This window comes from Protopterus annectens, chromosome 3.part0, assembly GCF_019279795.1.
Source record: "Protopterus annectens isolate FY-2018-M chromosome 3.part0, PAN1.0, whole genome shotgun sequence".
Classification (NCBI taxonomy): Eukaryota; Metazoa; Chordata; order Ceratodontiformes; family Protopteridae; genus Protopterus; species Protopterus annectens.
In genome coordinates this window covers 1,839,681,413-1,839,700,601 of record NC_056731.1, presented here as the reverse complement: position 1 = coordinate 1,839,700,601, position 19,189 = coordinate 1,839,681,413, and the positions used below count along the sequence as shown (strand labels likewise).

At 39.2% G+C, this 19,189-nt stretch overlaps 1 protein-coding gene across 5 annotated transcripts in view; it reads left to right on the top strand.

The window, feature by feature from the left end:
* The window catches only part of GUK1 (guanylate kinase 1), a 1,109,311-nt gene that overhangs the window by 807,116 nt on the left and 283,006 nt on the right, over positions 1-19,189 (top strand). For all 5 annotated transcript variants that reach the window (XM_044065890.1, XM_044065888.1, XM_044065889.1 and 2 more), the window contains one exon: positions 9,847-9,985. In XM_044065890.1, coding sequence (XP_043921825.1) covers positions 9,847-9,985 — 139 coding nt within the window. The remainder of the gene's footprint in view (positions 1-9,846; positions 9,986-19,189) is intronic.

The following is a 19,189-nucleotide window of genomic DNA, read 5'->3' as shown; positions in this document are numbered from 1 at the left end:
CACTTTTACAAAACACTACCATTTACCTCTCTACTCTAAAACCCAGAGCAGGCTTTGCCACTGCAGTTCTGCAGGGCCTTATAGCCTCTCCTAATCCTATTTAGGCCCAGCCACCCAAACTCAGCTTTGGGATTCAACCCAAGAGTAATGACTGCAACAGTGAAACACGATGAACATAGTACAGTTGTGTACCTACCATAAATGTAGATGTTCGAGTGTATTCACTGTTGCAGTCCAGGTTACCCACCCACCATCCCCCTTTTCTTTGCTGGTACTTACCTATACCTCTCTATCTTATACAACCTATGTAGTGTATTTGCTTGCAGATGAAGGAAATGTTTATTTTACTGCATGCATAATTATTGGCATAATTTTTCAGCCTACCATTTTGGGGGCACCTGACATCTGGGGCAAGAAAAACTGAAGAAAATGGCATCGGCTGCATCTTTTATACCCCTGGTGCACTGACGTCAGGGAAGAGGTGATAGCAACCGACGCCGGACCTAGACTTTGGAATTCAGGCCGACTGCGGGTAGCCTGCCAGCAGGATAACCCAAGAGTAATGACTGCAACAGTGAGTACACTTGAACATCTACATTTATGGTAGGTACACAACTGTACTATTTAGCTTTAGAAGAAAGCAAACTGTCCTTAGGATGTCTGCCTCCAGGAGGGCATTTGGGTTACAAACACAATAAAATGAATATTGACTACATCTTTCTGGTGTATACAGGTTTGCAATATGTACGACTTCAAGAAAAGATGTAAATATGTGTGTTCATTCGGGTCTCTATCATAACATCGAAGTGTCAAAACTTCGAATGTTACAGCATCGAACCCAAAACCACAAAAGCTGAAAACCTTGAAGACTGAGAACAGCAATTTTTTTTACCTGGGAAAAAAATCGCTGTTCCAGTACAAAACGCAAAGCACACATACACTACAAACTATTTCTGATGTGGGGGGCTTAGCCTCCCACACCTCCCCTATTTAAATATACCAACTCCGAGATCACACCACAGTGGAGGAAATGGCGAGGCCGCGAAACGGCCCACCATCTTCTTTCCCTGGGAAAGAGTTCGATGTTCCGTGGCTTCGATATTTTCAGTATTCGATCTTTCAAGTTCAAGGTTTTGGTATTCAAACTTTTCGGCGTTCAGTGTTTAGATATACACCTTGTTCATTCATTTTTTTTCCATAGTGGTCCTTTAAGATTTTTGGAAAGGACACGATGGAGAGAACTTCCTGCTCTGAGGGACAGCCATCTGTGAAGAAGGCCAAGAAACCTAGGCCATAATCTTCTACTGTTCAGTCTCCGCTGGATGTTTCTCCCGAGGTGAGTGAGTGCCCGGAAGTTCACCAGGCTTTATCATTGGATTCCTCTGCCGCGACCGGGTTGGAGTCCGGTGGAAATCTGACTTTATTTAAGCACATCTGAGGAGGTATTGCAGACGTTCACTTTGGGGGGGGGGGCAACGGCTGATTATCTCTGAGGGGCATAGGGGTATTCCTCAAATCTTATTCGGAGAAGTCCCTACTACCATTATTGAATGCCATCCTGAGTCAGAGCTTTCTAAATTCTATAAGGTGGCCATCCTGTTGATGAAAAAGCAAAAGACTAAATATTTCTCCTGCTCCTAAGGATCCACAGAGTGAATGGCAGTCCTTCACTCAGGGCTTGTTTAGTGCTTTGATGGCATTGAAGCCTCCTCAGGGAGTTTCTATTCCAGCCCCCCTTGGTCATCTACCCCCTTTAAAAGACGTAGGGAACAGGATTCCTCTGAAGAGGAGCCCGATTCAGCTAAGGAATCCCTTACATACTCATCTCAGATTCCCTCTCCTTTGAATATGGCTCCGAGGAAGAGTAATCTACCAGTCCTGATACTCCCTTTGAAGAGATTTCTTTTGAGGACACAATCTCTAAGGTGATGGAGTTCTTTAAATGGGATTGTGCTCATTTTTCTGAGATACAAAAAAAAGGTATTATGAGTTGCTGCAATTGGATTCTCCAGGACCTTTTGCTGTTCCTCCCATCTTGGCTGCATTGTTGGATGCATTTGCTAATGCTCCTAGGGCTCCAGGCTCTCTGCTCCCTGCCCCCAAGAAGCTTGATAGATTCTGTAAGGTGTCTGAGGACTGTTAAGTTCTTGTATATGTCTTTCTGCCTACCCATTGGTGGTGTCTGTAGCTTCTGACAAGCCATCTCAATTGCTCCCTTCTCCTAAATTACTGCCCTCTAGTAAAGATAACAGAACTATGGAAAGGCTAGGCAACATACCTCTCAACCTGGAAACATCAAAAATCTGGACAAGGCCTATGAAAAATAGGTACAAATCTGTACACTGATTAACGTAAAATTTGCAAACATACCCCACCCCTTCAATGCAATTGTGGGATACCAACTTTCAAATGCATAGTGATGAACAGAACGAAAATATAGCACCAGAGTCCCCCTGCATCCATTCCAATGTCTCATTACCTGGTTATTTCACCCCATTTACCATAACCACTAATGTGTGCAATACTGCTTTACGTCTACAATGATTATTTGGATTTTATTTTCACATTTTATAGCACAATGCACAAACACTAATAGATATCTGCTAAACAAAGCAACACAGTTTTTTTGTTCTTGCAGGGGGGCAAAAAGGCCAAAAACAGGGACACATTTTAAACATTGCTTGTATAATTTTGAAAAGTTGCTAGAATAAAATGGTGTGTTACCGCCATGCATTTCACTGCCAATTCTTGAACCCAGGACTCTGTGCACTACAGTCAGAGCAACATACCACTATGCCAGAGCAACATACCACAATGCCAGATCAGCAGTTTCCTGAAAGACAGGAAGACTGAAACTTAAATGGCTATCATTTAATGAATTCAGTTCTCACTTCTCACCATAGCTCTCAACCTCTTAGCACAAAAAATGTGGACAAAGCCAGTAATGGGGGAATACAGCCCCAAAATAGGGGCAAAGTTCAAATACTGATCTTACAAACTTAGAAAATTGCTAGAATAAAAGGTTTTGTATTACCATTTATTTTCAGAAGAATATGAAGTCTGACATTCATATGCCTGTCATTATTTAGTAAATTCAGTCCTTCAATGATTTGCCACAAAAATCCTGAAAACCACAGATTTAATGAGGAATAGAACAAAAATATGAGGCATAAATTCACAAGTGGTGGTGGCTAGGGACTTTAGGCTCTTTTTACCTGTTTTTCAGCATGAACATTCTTTACCTTTTGCTCTTGAACACATACAAACTATCCCCAAATTGTTTCTCTCCTTTAGAGTCCCTTGGAAAAATAAGGTTTGCTTTGCTGGTGGAGTAGAGTAACTTCAATGGGCTTCATTCCAGCAAGTGTGTGTGTGTGTGTGTGGGGGGGCTGAACCATAACTCCAGTATTCATTAAGGTAAAAGCATTACTTGGAGCAATTAGCCATAGAATACCCATAAATTTCCCCTTTGTAGATTTAAGTGGCCTCATGGTTTTAATCTTTTTTTTCTTACTTTATGCTTTTCCAGAGCCCGTCCTAGGTTTTTCCTTTTGTTTAGATTTTTCTGCATTTTAATTCTAGCATGTCACTGTAGAATAGAAAGAGCACCAGAAAAATATTTTTGCGTTGTATAAAAGTGAAAATATTTTTTATCTCTTTTAGCATACAGAATATAACTTTTAGTATCAATGATATTATCTCAGACAAAATACTGCAACTGGATATTTCTGGGGTGAAATTGAAAGACGTCTGATAACTTTTTGGTGAGCTAATCAGGAGATGGCATCGTATTCACAAAATATTCTGAAAAGTACATTCAGACATAGCGTCGTCGCCTCACAGAAAGATGCTGTCTGGTTCGATTCTCAGCTAGAGCGTCTTCTGCGTGGAGACATGCGTGAATGGGCGTACCTACGTTGAAGGTTGTGCGTCAGGCCTGGCAAGTCGGTACGTAAAAATCAACTGCCAATCATTAGCAGACCGGAGTTCCGCTGTGGCGACCCCTAACCGGGAAAAGCCGAAAGAGACAAAACATTCAGACACAAGCAGCTAACATAAAATATTTTTTTTTACTCAGACTGCTTTGCATCTAGAACTTTGTCTACCAATAACAGTATGAAGGTAAATGAAGCTCCCTTTTTGCTCAAGTGGCAAAAAAAGAACTGGGACAAGCATAAAGTATGCTTTCTTTGTAACACCCAGAGCTTGACACTTTGTGAGCAAGTGCCGGGGATGTCTTGAAAGGATGTGGTCAAAGACTGATGTTTGCTTCAGGCAGATTTTCCAATGCACGTATATGAATCTGGTAGCAATGACCCTTATGATTTATATCTGCTTAAATCTTACTTCTTTTATATGTGGTGCACTAAAGATTGGATTAAAGGTAATTTTAAGTAAATACAGAATTAAGTTTTAAGTAAAAGGACACTAAGTTATAATTTTGGTATTGTGACCACATTTAATAAAGCTCACTTACCGTGATTTACATGAATAAATTGGGTACCAGTACACAAACTGTTCACAAACACACACACACACACTAGCAAGAAAAAAGCAAACTTCAACTCCGTAGCAGCAGAGCAAATAAATACCCGCAATTGACAAAGAAAAAAGCAAACTCTGTATCAGCGGACAAAGACAAAAGCAAACTTCAACTCCATAGCAGCAGAGCACAGTTGTTTCCAAAAGCACACAAAGCAAACTTCAACTCTGTAGCAGCAGAGCAAATAAGTACCTGCAGTTGACAAAGAAAAAAGCAAACCAACTCTGTAGCAGCAAACAAAGAAAAAACCAAACTTCAGCTCCGTATCAGCAGAGAGCAGTTGTTTCCAAAAGCACACAAAGCAAACTTCAACTCCGTAGCAGCAGAGCAAATAAGTACCTCCAGTTGACAAAAAAAGCAAACTTCAACTCCAGCTCCATAGCAGCGGACAAGCAGAGCAAATAAATACCTGCAGTTGTTTCTGATTCCAAACCAAATAAATACCTTCCTTTCAGCCCAGAACAATGCAGCAGTCGTTTACACGGTGCTCTCACCCAGCAGTAACAGAGGGTTTTCCATCATTTTCCCCACACAGCAGTTGTTTTTGCGTTAGCAGCCACCCGGAAATGTATGCCCTTAAGCTTCAGTTCCGACAGGCTAACGTCATCGTACATGTGATGACGTCAGCTCAAAAAGCATGAAAAAAAAAAGAAAAACAAATTAAAAATAAAATCAGGAATGAAGGGGTGACACTCGGTAATCGTGGCATCCCATTATTTGGACCCCAAAACTCAGTAAAAACTGAGTAATTCGGTGCAGTTGGGAAGTATGCTAGACAAGAAGTTTATACCTGTGCCACCTTGCCTTTTAGGGCTATTAATTGACCCATATGTCCAGGTACTTGCTGGCCTTCCTTTCCCAAGCCTGTCAGGTTATTTCTGATCATCCAGACTCAGGGTAAAACTTCTGCCCTTTCCCTGTTAGGGACTTTCTCTCATGTAGCTCGTCATTCCATCAAGTATGGTTTTGAAGTAGCAGATACATCCTCTAGAACTGCTGCCTTTGGCTCAGTGATGAGGAGGTATTCCTGGCTTTGGCTTCAGTTTTGCCTGATGATATTAAGGCTAAGTTGATGGATGCCCCTCTAGATAATAAGCACTTGTTTGGTGAAGCTGTTTCTGGTCAGTTTAATTCCCATCAGAATGAGGGCAAGGCTTTACAGGAATTTAAGTGCGTTTGTTTCTCCTGTACCTAAATTTCATACAAATTATCCCAGTAAGCTAGCTTTTGTTCGCTGGCAATCTCGCCCTCCTCCTAAGGGTAAAAATGGTGGTAAGTGGGCTCCTCCTGCAAAGGCTATTCAGACTTCTGTGCCTCAGGAGTCTCCTTTTTCTGATTAACCAGGTGCTATCTGACTATCCTATTCTTCCCAACCATTTTCCTCTTTCTCTTCACCTCTTGTTCTCTCTGTCCTGGTTTGGCTACAGATTACTCAGGATCCTGGGTTCTGTCCATTATCCATCAGGGGTATTTCATGGTCTGGAAATCTCTTCCCCCTTTTATGGGTATTCCTCAACCCACTCAGGAACAACTGTCATTCTTTCCAGACGTGCTTTGAGATCTTTTGATTCAGATTATTATTCAAGAGGTGCCTCTCTCTCAAAGGGAGAGGGGTTTTACTCCAGGATGTTTCTTATGCTCTGGAAGGAGGGTACTTTGAGACCAATTCTAGACTTCTCTCATCTAAACACTTTTTTGAAGGTGCCCTCCTTTTGAATGTTGTCCCTTCAGACTTTGTTCCCTCTTTAGCTTCCATAGACCTAATTGCTGTCGCTGGATCTCAAGGATGCTTATCTTCATACCCTGATTCATCCCCTTTTCAGGAAGTTTTTACTTTTCTCTGTTGCTTCCTGGCATTCTCAGTACCCTTCTTTGCCCTTTGTGCTGCCCCATGGGCATTTACTAAATGCCTTGCTGCTCTGATTGCTTTTTGCAGGCTTCATTTGATCCAAGTCTTTCCTTACTTGGACGACCATCTATTTCAAGCATCCTCTCCAGAGATCATATTGCAAAATCTTAATTTTGCCAGTTCCCTTCTGCAAAGCCTGGTGTTCACAGTAAACTTCAAAAAGTATTTTCTGACCCCTTCTTGAGACCAAGTTTTATTGGGGTGCAGGATGCAGAATGTGTCTATGTTGGCATCCCTGCCTCCTCTCAAGGTCTTAACACTAATTTCCTTTTTTCAAACACTTCTTCCTCTGGCCTCTATAACAGCCAGGGAATTTCTGAGAGCTCTGGGGTTCATGGCATCCACCATCCCTATGCTGTCTCAGGCCAAACTCCACATGAGAAAGTTTTAGTGTTTCTGAAGTCAGTTTGGTTTCAACATGCACATCACCTAGAATTTGTAGTTCCTTTTCTACATTGTCTCAAGAAGGAACTTCATTGGTGGATTCAGCAGTTGTCTATAAATCCAGGGCTGTCTTTTCATTCCCCTCTTTCCTCTCAGGAGCTGTTCACAGATGCTTCAGACGTGGGATGGGGAGCAACTTTTGGCTGCCTAGAGGTGCAAGAGGTGTGGCCACCTCTTCAACAGAAAGAGCATGTCGGTATCAAAGAGATGAAGGACCCCTCAAGGTGTTTACGGAAAATACCACAGTGATGTATGTAAATAAACGAAGGGGACAAGATCTTATCTACTTTGCCGGTTGGCAATCCTAGTATGGGATCTTGCTTTCCAGTATTAAGTGACTCTTCAAGCAGTTTACATTTCCTCAGATCAAAACATTATGGCAGATACTCTGAGCAGGCCCTTAACTCAGTCCCACTTATGGATGTTTCACAGGGATGTGTTTCTGGACAGTGTCTACCAGTGGAGTACTTCTCTAGTAGATCTTTTTGCCCCACCTCTGAACAAACAACTTCCTCTGTTTTGTGTCAGAGTCCCAGGTCCTCTGGATTGGAAGGTGGACGCCGTATATTTTCTTGGAAGGGTGTGTTTTTTTATGCCTTCTCTCCCCTTGTCTTCATTCCAAAAGTCTTGTTCAAAATTCAACAGGATGCTCCCAAAATCTTGTCGGTGGCTCCCTTTTGGTCGAGACGGCATTGGTCCCCTCTTCTTCTGTATTTAGCTAAGGGCAATCATCACTAGTTACCTTAGGGACCTACTCACACAGGGCAAGGGTTCTCTCATCCATCCCCACCTGTCCACTCTTCAGCTGGCACTGCGGGTGATAAGATTTTGATTCCATATAGACACCTTTTTTTCTGAGGACAAGGTTAGGGTCCTTCAGGAGACCAAGAAACCCAATACTAGGAAATCCTACTTATCCAAATGGAAGAGGTTTTCTGTTTAGTGGCTTTCTTGTAACCTGAATCCAGTTTTGTGGATGTTCCTTTGGTTCTCTCCTATAATGCTGGGTTGGCTTATTCTTCTGTTAAGTTCGACTTATCAGCTATCTCTGCTTGTTTGCCTTCATCTTCTCCTTTAGTTTCAAGATTTGAAGCTAAGTAAATCCTTAGGGGCATCCTTCATATTGGGCCTCCCAGGAAGCCTGTTTCTCCTCCCTGGGATCTTAATTTCATTTTAGAAAAATTGACTTGGGCTCCTTTAGAGCCTGAAGCTTCATCTTCCGTGCAGCATTGCTGTTGGAAGACTGTACTTTTGTTAACCCTTACTTCTGATAGATAGGTATCAGAGCTTCAAGCCCTTATGGCTTGTCCTCCTTTTTTGGCATTTCATAAGGACAGGGCGCCTTTGTGTACTAATCCTTCTTTCATGCCCAATGTGCTGAATGAGTTGTCTCTTAATCAGTCTATTCATTTGCCCACTTTTTTTCCTTTCTCCACAGTCTGCCAAAGAGAAGGTGCTGCACATGTTGAATGTGCATAGACAACTCAGATTTTATTTGGATAAGACTAAGATTATTAGGAAATCTGATCAGCTCTTCGTTTCCTTTCATCCTAGGTCCATAGGATTAGCTGTGTCCAAGCAGACTATTTTTTCTTGGATCTCTAAAGCTATTTCTTTTTGTTATTCCTTTCATGGTGTAAGAGCCTTCCTTATTTTGTTAGGGCTCATTCTACTAGAGCTGTGTTTTCTTCTGGTGCTTTTTTTTTCAAGGGTTTCATACTAACTGTATTTTTGAGGCAGCTTCCTGGACTTCTGTGCATACCCTTACCAAGCACTACGAGTTGGATGGAAACTCCAGAGCTAGAGCTGGTTTTGCTAGGGCCATTCTTTGTAGCTTCCTAGAGGGCTCTGCTGATCCTTCTTCCTGAGCTTTGGCACTCTCCCTAATGTAATAAATATTGCAACAGTGATGTGGAAGGACGTAGTATAGTTTTGGAAGATCTTGCCATAACAGTAGATATCCTTCTTTCACTGTTGCAGTACTCATTCTCCCACCTCCCCTCTGGCGTTCCTACTGGGGCTGTCAGTTCTGAAGATGGTACATCTGGACATCACCTTTATGCCTTATGCTACACGAGGAGGATACGTGTGGCATATGGTGTACCTCAAAGCAACCTAAAGACTTTGCTATACTGGCTGGATGTCAGGCTGCCCTTGGCAGAGGATCCCTAATGTAATGAATACTGCAGCAGTGAAGAGAGGGACATCTACCATTATGGTAAGATTTTACACAACTGTACTTTCACTGGACATGCCCAAATTAACTTGTGTCGTATTGCAAGTGCATAAGCTCCAACCTTTTGAAGAGCAATTCATGTAATGTTTTTTCCTATATTTCTACCAAGTGCTTTCACAAATGAGATCTTTGCCTTTTTCAGTTTTCTGCCTAACATGTAAGCAAGTGCTCTGTGACTTAACCAATGTTGTGCATGTTTCAAATAAGTTACTTTTGTTTGCATTTTAACCGTTCAGGGAAGTGAGAATGATGCGGTTAAAAAAGTAATAGGATTTTAGTGTAATGCCCAGTGTTGATGCTTAGACTAATTATTTTTGAGCAGCAAGATAGGAGTGATTCACTCATATCTGCCCACTGCTTGGAAATTATACATCTGGAGTCATAGCAGAGTCTAATCTTTGTGCCTAGCTGCATTGTTTATTTATTCCTAATAATAGTGTTTGCTAGTTTTAACTAACTGTAACCATGGCATTTTGTACTTGTATTTTTATATTTCATTGGCCAGGGTTATAGCTGTAAATAGCTCATACTATATCAACTTATTTTAATATAAAATAGAGTGGCAGTCTTGAAATCTTTTAGTCAAAGTGCTTATTTCATATTTGGCAAGATAATCAAGAGGCTAATTTTTTTTAGAATAAAGTGTTAAGGTAAACCAGTAATTGTCCCACTCTCTCATCATCTTTTTCTTTTTTTCTCTCTTTTTGTTTGCAGTAAAGCAGCAGTGCAGACTGTGCTGGCAGAAAACAAGATATGCATTTTGGATGTGGACATGCAGGGCGTGTTAAGTATTAAAAAGACCAACCTTAATCCATTATACATCTCTATCCAGCCACCATCCTTGGACGTTCTGGTGCGTGTAATTAAGAATAAATTAATTCATGTTTGTTCAGGAGTAAAATGGTTGCATAGTGAATTCTGAGTCATAGATGTGATGGTACACTCATAGTGGGCAACTTGATTTCCCTCTTGTAGTATTTCAGTTTGTCTGAAGTTTGAAAATTCCTTGTCTCCATTGCTGAAACATGTACAGCCCTCCTGCAAGTGCATGCCATCATGTACTTTCTGGGAAAGGATAGATAAGTAGACAGGCCATTCAGGATATTTGCTTACAAGGAGAGGTCCTCAGCTCAGCTTTCCAGGATCTGATACAAGGTGTGCAGAAGAGGCAGCAGGCTTTGAACACAGTGGAGAGACAGTGGGATGGCAGTCCTTTTTTTTTTTTTTTTCTTAAGGTCAGCCCAGTTTCCCAGAAAGATTGTGAATCCCTGTTGTAAGGTTTGAATGGCATCCAGATGTCAGACACCCTTGAATTTCCCTGGTGCTGCCTGCAAAGATTTACAAGAGGCATGCCCACTGTGTGGTGCAACAAAAGTCTCAAATACCCTGCAGGATTATTGTGGTAAGCTGTCTGAATTTGCATCAACTTGAAGAAGAATAAACAGGGACAGGGTAGATTTTTGCAAATGGTGTTATATAGCTACATGTCTGAGCTGATCGGTCCAGTCCCAGATATAACTTTGCTAAGGATCTCAGATGTCCTCTTGGAACAGGTCTAGTGTCCACTCCTTATCAGGGTTGTCTGTGTTGTGTGTTACATGGTGTCGATCAGAAGTACAGAATTGCAATTCTGACCAAAAAAGTAATTGTCTGTTGCTTATTTTTGTGAAAAAATATAGTTTTGATCACATAAAAGAATACAAATCAAAAAAAGCTGTTAACCATCCTACAACCAAAAGCCAACTTAACTTCAGCTGTACTTTGCAGTGCAATTAGAAAGAAAGAGAAAACTTTTTTTTTAAGTATTTACTGAGTGTTTTCAGTGTTTGTTGTGGTGGTGCAGCAGTTAGCATTGTCGCCTCACAGCAAGAGGTTCTTTGGTTTGATTCTCTGCTGGAGTGCCTTCTGTGCCAAGTCTGCCCTCCCTGCAGGTAGGTAGGTGTGCATGTGTGCCTTCTGTGAAGGTTGAGATCCAGGCTGGCAACCTGGCACCGTAAAAACTCAACTGCAATCAGTCTGCGGACTGGTGATCAGCTGTGCCGACCCCTAACCGGGAAAAGCCGAAAGACATTGCTTTTACTGAGTGCTTTCAATGCCCACCATTTACTAAGAAGCAAGTAAGAGGAGAAGAAAAACCTCCATTGCAGAAATGCCGCAGAAAAGGGCCACACACCATGTAATAATACAAAATAGTGCAGCTAAATTAAAATGGATGTATTGGCAGTCTTAAGTCTACCAAATTACTTGAATCTACAATTAAATTTACTAGAAAACTGGTAGGCCAGGGCCATATCCCACAACTTCTTTGCTCAAGAATTCTGAACAAAGCTGTAATAATGGGGGGGGGGGGGAACAAAGGCCCTCCCAAAAAGGGTATAGTTTTTAAATGTTATTCTAATTGACTTAAAATGTAATAAAACATGCATTTTCCAAACAACAAGTTTGAAACTCCAGTGACTGGCATTATTGACCAACTGTAACCTTCGGTGATTACCAGAAAATGAAAAATCTTATGTGGGGCAGAGCAAAAATATCAGACAAAATCGGGGACAGTCTGCAAAACTAGGAATAGTTGAGAAGTATGCCTTGTGCCCAGTGGTTTTGAATTATGCAGTACTGCATCTGGTTTAAAGTGTAAATCAGCTGAAGTGCAAGTTGCAACTTGCGGTAGATGATGTCATTAAGGTTAACAACTTTTTCTAGTTGTTTGAGGAGGAAAAAAGAAAACAAATCTAATGATAATTAAGGAAAATTTCAGCAGTATTATAAGCCTAAAAAGAATTTACTTTATATAGTTTAAAATATTTTTACAACAAACCAGGTCTGAAAGAAGCAATAATATACCACAGGATTGATGCACAGAACAAAGGTGTGTGAATTTGATAAATTTCACAGATTATTGATAAAAAATAGAACTATATGTGGTATTACTGGTGATAAAGAATGAAGCTGTTGTATGAGTATGATATAACATTGGAAATATGTACAGTTTATGAAATTGCAAGCGTTAATTAAATTAGGATCTGGATGTGTGCAACATAAAGTTGTAGAAAAATCCTAAGATGCAACATAAAGATAATTTTGAAGTGCAATAGTCCTATCCAGACAGTAAAGAGACTGACAGTGTCAGGGAGGCATATGAAGCACACCGTATATCAAAAAGAGGTTAAAATGATACCCAATGAAAACTTAAGTGTAACAGATATGGTTATAGCTATGAAAGAAGTAGTAGTCCACAAAATCGCAAAAACTGACTCGTCATAAAAGACCCATAAAGAAGACAGAGTGCATGATTGAGGATAAGAAGGATGTTATTTATTGCTGCTATTGTGCAAGAAGCCCAGAATTTCCAGATAGAAGATATTAAAAAAGATTGCGACAAAAGAGAAGAAAAATACTTGCACAAGAAAAATTATTTAAAGCTTCAAATACAAATTTATGTTCATTAGTACATCATATTTATGAAAATCATTACTTAGGCAAAGAAACGTTGGGCCCCTCTGGAAAAAGAAGAGAATAAGGGAGTGCGGAAATATAAAGAACAAAATCTAGATTTTTTGGAAGGTATAAAAAAAAATATGGGCACGGGAAAGAAAGAGATTTGATATGGCACAATATTTATTCTAAGGAGAAAGCCAAACTAATCAGTACAAAAAATCAGCTCCAAAGATATTTGAAGAGAAATGCAGGCAGATGTTTGAAGAAAAATAAAGGCAAAGGCACCCAGATATGAAAAATTTCTCAATACAAAAAATAGCACAAAGGAGGAATGTAGAACAGAAGATTAGTAAGGTAGAAGTTATGGAATACCTATAAAGTAAATGATTTAGTGTAGAAAGTCTAACACAGGTTTATGTCACAGCATGTTGGAATAATTAGTCCCCAAATTAAGGAGAAACAAGTGGAGCAGGAGACATCTCATCTGAAGAAGAAATATGGACGTGAAAACAGAGATTTGATGTGGTACAATATTATGTAAAGGAGACACCAAAACTAATTAATATAAAAAAAAATGCACCAAAGATATTTGAAGAGAAATATAGGCAAAGGCACCCAGACGTGGAAAATTTTGCAATACAAAAATATGAAAACAAAGGGGAAAGAAGAAAAGAGGATTAGTAATGGAGAAGTTAAACAAATAGAAGATGAAGTTATAGATTACCTGCAGAATGACAGATTTAGTGTAGAAAATGCAACTGAGATAACGTCATAGCATGATGGAAAAATGAGCCCCAAATTAAGGAGAAACAAGTGGAAAGGGAAGCATCTGATCAATTGCCACATGATAATTCAAGGGAATGCGCAGGAAGCACTGATAACTCTGAAACAGGCAGTATTGTGAAGTGATGGACCAATGAGTTCCCAATGGAGCAACGGATGGTGCAGAATGCAGCTGTAGAGGGTATGTCACAGGGCAACATTCTGGAACTTTCTGTAAAATACCCACAGGAAACCAAGAGCAAAGGATATGCCCTCAGTTTAAAAGAAAATAATTAAAGAGAAGAGTTGCTTGATTTAATAGAGATGGATAGACATATTAAGATTGATGAAAGAAATAGATTACATATATTAAAAAAGACCCAAAATGTTAGAAGTTTGATAAAACAGATGAACATAGTAATCAAGACTATTAATAGAAATGCATGTGATATAACTGAAGTAAATAAAATATATTACTTGCAGCTAAACTACTAACAGATAAAATCTTACCACAAAAATAGAGTAATAAGAGAAAGGAAGGGAAGAAATAAAATGCCACTGTGGAAGCATTGAATAGAGAAAACTATAAAGTAATATAGGCAAGAAGTGTCACTTATAAGAATATAGAAGAGGGAACAGATCAACAAAAATACTTAGAAAGATAGATGTGATGCAAGCAACTCAGAGTATCAGAAGAGACCAGGATCTATCATACACTATTGCAAATCAGCACAGGCAGAACAACTTACAAGATATGCAGATAAATGTAAAGGAAAGTATAAGCAATTCAGTGATTACCCAGAAAGTTTTATAGAGAACTGGGAAACATAGAAAAAGGAATAGAAACACTACCAAAAAAGAAGAAATAGACACATTTTGGAAAAATATTTATGAAGACCTAGGGGAACATAGCAAAGGTGCTGAAATTATTAAAAAAAATAAACAGTAAGGAGTTCAAATGTACAAGATATGAAATGACACAAAGTAACAGCCAGATAAATATTAAAATTAAAAATAACAAAAGAAGGTCATGCAGAACAAAGAATCATTGCTGCTAAATAAAGCAATAAGGGAGAATTGTAAAAAGGGGAGAATATGAGTATGGCATTGATAGATTATAAAAAAAAAAAAAAAAAAAAAAAAAAATTTGACAGTGTCTCACGTTCATGGATAAAGGAATACTTACAGATGTGTAACATATATCCCACACTGATCAGTTACTTTATAGTAGCCATAGAAACAGTGGCAAACTAATTTGCCATTAAGCCATGACAAAGTGCAAATTATTATCCCGGGAATACATTTTCATAGGGGGATATTCCAGGGTGATCTTTGTCACTGCTGTTTTCTCTTGCCCATAATCCCCTAAGCTGTTTACTTAACAGAATAGATTTTGGTTACAATTTAGATCCCAGAAAACAACCTTGCTTAAAGATTTCTCATCTAATTTTCGTAGATGACTTAAAATTGTATTGCTCATCAGACGAGGAGTTGAAAGCACAACTGCAAGTGGTTAAAACTTTCTTAGTTGATAATAAGAATGATGCTTGGTCATGATAAATGTGCAAAAGCAGCAATTAAAGGCGGAACGTACCAAGAAAATATCAGTCTAGGCCAGAAATATGATAAAAGGAATGCTAGCAGGAAGAAGTATATAAATATTTAGGAACTGATGAAGGGTCGGCAATAAAACATGAACAAATGTGAATAAAACTCAGTAAGGAATACTTTAGAAGACTAAAACTGATATTGAAAACAGCCTTAATATCTAGGAATAAAGTCCAAGCTATAAACCAATTTGCTGTTCCTGTTTTAACTTACAGTTTTGGTGTGATTGACTGGCCCCAAAAGGTATTGGATTAGTTGGACAAAAAAAAAAAAAACAACAAACAAACAAAAAAAAATTTTTCATGCTTATTAAATATGTAAAAATCAGAGTATACCAAGATTATGTATTCCATGCTGTGAAGGAGGTATAGACCTCCTCAGAATTGATTACATGTATAGATCTGTGGTTATGGGACTGCATGCATATCAACTGACCTCATCAGATCCATAGTGAAAGTTTCTCAGCATGACGAGAGTAAGCTTAAGATGACCTCTCTGCTTAGTTTAGCAGAAGCATTCAGGTGTCAAGCGGGAATGGAAATCATACCAAAAATAGATAAAAATTAGACAGTAACTGAATGTACCAGAAAGCAAAAGAAAGAATGTAAAGAGAAGGGTTAGATGAGAAGGAAAGAAATGTGGAAAAGACATAAATATAGTGGCAAGTATATAGATCGCCTGGAACAACCTCATGTTGATCAGGATTTAATGTAGGAATGGTTAAGGAGATGTTGAGTTGAAACCAAAGGTTGAAAGGTTAATAATGGCAGCACAGGACAGTGGACTATGTGCATGTTTCTTTAAAATGTAATGTGGGAGAAACTGAAAAATGCAGGTTCTGTAAAAAAAAAAGAATTAGAAATAGTTACACACCTTGTTACTAGGTGTGATACACTCATAACTGCAGGCCTGTACACTGAAAGACACAATAATGTGGCAAGATTGTTGCATTGTGGATTGTGCAAACACTACACTGTAGAAGTAGTTGAAAACCATTGAAACATGAACCAGAAAGCAGAATAGAAAATGATGAAAGTGTACATAATATGGGATCACCCATTGCCAACAATTCAAAAAACATATATGAGAAAACCAGATATAGTAGTCCATGAAAAAAAATGACAAAAGTAGACTTGGTTATTAAAATTATAGTGTCTGACATGTCATAAAATATCAAGTTTTGCAGGCAAAAACAAGAGCACTGTGGAAGGAAGATAACCAGACAGTTTCAGAAGCAGTAAGTGTAATGGGTCTCATAAAAAAGAATTTACAGTCATATTTAGATATGCTACCGATGGGTCTACTTTGGAATAGCAAAATTCCAAAATGCCAAGGCGAGAATCATGAAAGTTAAAATGCTGTATATCACAAATATTTCCAGGGCAAGTGAACACTTGCCCAATGTGGGGAATCATGCCCTTTCAACCACGGTAGTGCAATCCCAGAGTTGGTATATGTAGCTAAGGGGGGTGTTGGGGGCGTAGCCTTGCCACCTAGGTGGGTTTTAGTTAGTGTGGTGTGTTTTGTTGTGGTATTGGGCAAGGGTTACTTGCCCTAGGAATACTTACGCAGTTTGGCATTTTAACTTTCGTGATTCTCGTCTTGGTTTTTGGCGCTTTCAAATTTCGATATTATGAAGTTGATCCCTATCAAAACATGTAACAACATATAAGTTGTAAAAGGAATTATTTCTGGGCACGAGGATGCAAAGAGCACTTTTTTGTTAACGTCAGAGATTGAAACAATATTAATTTCATGAGCTTTAATCATACTCTGACGTAGGAATGGGGCCTGGTCTTGTCATGGTATTAGAAACCCAAAAGACATAGAGGAATTAGAGACTGGGAGTGTCTGGAAGGCATATAGAGCACACAGCATACCAAAAACAGGTTAGAAAGGATGGAAACATGGCACTCTGAATCATTTCACAGAGATGTGAAGTGGAAGAATTTGTAGTAATAAAAGTAGATGAAATGTGTTAGAAATTACTGATGAAAATGTTGCTGCGTGTTTATCCAAAAGCAGTGCAAACATAGAGGTTGGATAGTGAGCTGGTTGTTGATATCATTAAACTGTGTTCTGTGAATACTTTAGTTTTAGAGAAGCTGGGATATTTAAGATGAAAGAAATCACATGTCTTAGATGAGTCTATATTAGAACATTGAAGTTTTGAAACTTCGAATGTTCTAATATCGACCCCTATTCAGCGAACGCTGAAAATAGCGAAGCTGCAGAACACCAAATTATTTCCTAGGGAAAGAAGTTGGTTTGCCGTTTCTGTGGCTTCACTGTTTTCAGCACTGTGGTGGAAAATTACGGGTTGGGTTCAGGTAAGTGTGCGATTGTGTGGACGTGAGGGTTAGGTCGGGGTAGGTGAGTTAGGGTTATGGCGCAGGTCAGGTAAGTGTGCGATTGTGTGGACGTTAGGGTTAGGGCGGGGTAGGTGAGTTAGGGTTTGGGTGCGGGTGAGGTCAGTATGCGATAGTGACCGACCTTAGGGTTAGGGTTTGGGTTAAGGTAAGTGGATAGATAGTAGTGTATGTACAGTTTAGTGTAAGGTTAGATGTAGGATTTTAAGTGTATGTGTGTGGATTGCTGTTTTTTTGGTGTGCTTGTGTTGAGAGTATGTGTTTCGGAACAGCAAATTTTTTTTCCATGGGAAAAAATTAGTTGTTCTGCATGTTCAATATTTTCAGCATTCGCTGAATAGGGGTCGATATTAGAGCATTCAAAGTTTTAAAACTTCGATGTTCTAATATAGACCCATCTCAGACATTCTGAGTAACTTGACAGGAAGTTGATTTCAGCCTGGATGCTGGTGCTGATTGCAACATATTGAATGGAAGATCATTTAAAGTATTGGATGTGAAGGGCACATTGGAAAGTGCAGCAGCTTATTCATTTAATGTATTCAGGCCACAGACTTTCTCAGAAAGGGCACATTTCCTTAAATATGTGTTAAAAAGTCAGAAATGCAAACTTGTTTCAAGCTATACCTCTCAGGTACCCAACATAAGACAGAGTGGCCTGTTATGAATAAAAGAATACTTGGTGTATGGATTTACCTGCAGAGTGTATAGAATCCAGGTAGCATTGTCATATACCTAGCAGCAAGTACAGCTTTAGTAGTCAGGCATAGCATGCCAAAACCTCCTCTTGTCGTAACTCCAGCATGTATAACCATGATGGAGAGTCAGAAATTAGTTTAAGCAGGGCAGAAAAAGTAGATGGGATTCCAGATATCACCGTGGATATTTTTGCTAGTATTAAAATCCATTAATTGGCCTGGGGCTGTTGTCTATGGAATACATTTTAAAGCTTAAACCCAAAGTAACACCTGTGATCCATGCTTCAAGAGGGATACACAAAACATAAGAGACTCAAAACTGAACAAAAACTCACATGGAGTGGAGCAAGTGGGGTAATATTCTGGCAGTAGAACCCCCAGACTTGGCCAACAGTATGATAACAGTAGCTAAATTTAGTAAAATCAATTTGCATAGACCCATAAGAATAAAAACAAAAAACAGTCAAGAATGAAAATTATCCTGTAAAGACTGTTGGATAAATAGTATTGATGATGCCAAAGGCTACATGCCTCTCAGTTCTAGATGCTTATCATGGCTTTTGGCAAATTAAGCATGATAACCAATATTCCAGTGTGTGTCTTCAGTTTGCCACTTGGATGAAATTAGTTCCTCCATTTGCCATTTGGAATCTTATCAACATCAGAAGTATTTCAAAGAGCAATGCCTGACATACTGGATAGACTGAATGAGACAATTTACCTTACCAGTGACATACTCTGGAAGAACTCGAAGAGATGATTAATGTTATCAGTTACATACTTGTCTGGGTCAGACCAGGACCAAACATGACCACAGCTTGAAATGTTGATAGCATCATTACAACTTTAAACTGAATCAAAAGAGATATCGGTATGGGGCCCAGTCTGTCTCAAACATGAGTCCACATGCTAACAGAAAAAACATAAGACCTGATCCGTGGAAGGTGTGAGCTCTACTGAGGATGGAATAGCTGGATAGTAAGTCAATACTCCAAAGGTTTTTTGGTATAGTCCAGTATGTGTCTGTATTCATACCTATGTTTTCTAAGTGTCCTTTCCATTAAAGAAATTCTAAAATGAATTATAAGTGATGCTAAGAGTGTAAACATGGTCATTGTTTTAGATTTCTAAAGAAACTAGTAACAGAGACTCCCACCCTGAGATACTGTGGTACAAGAAAAT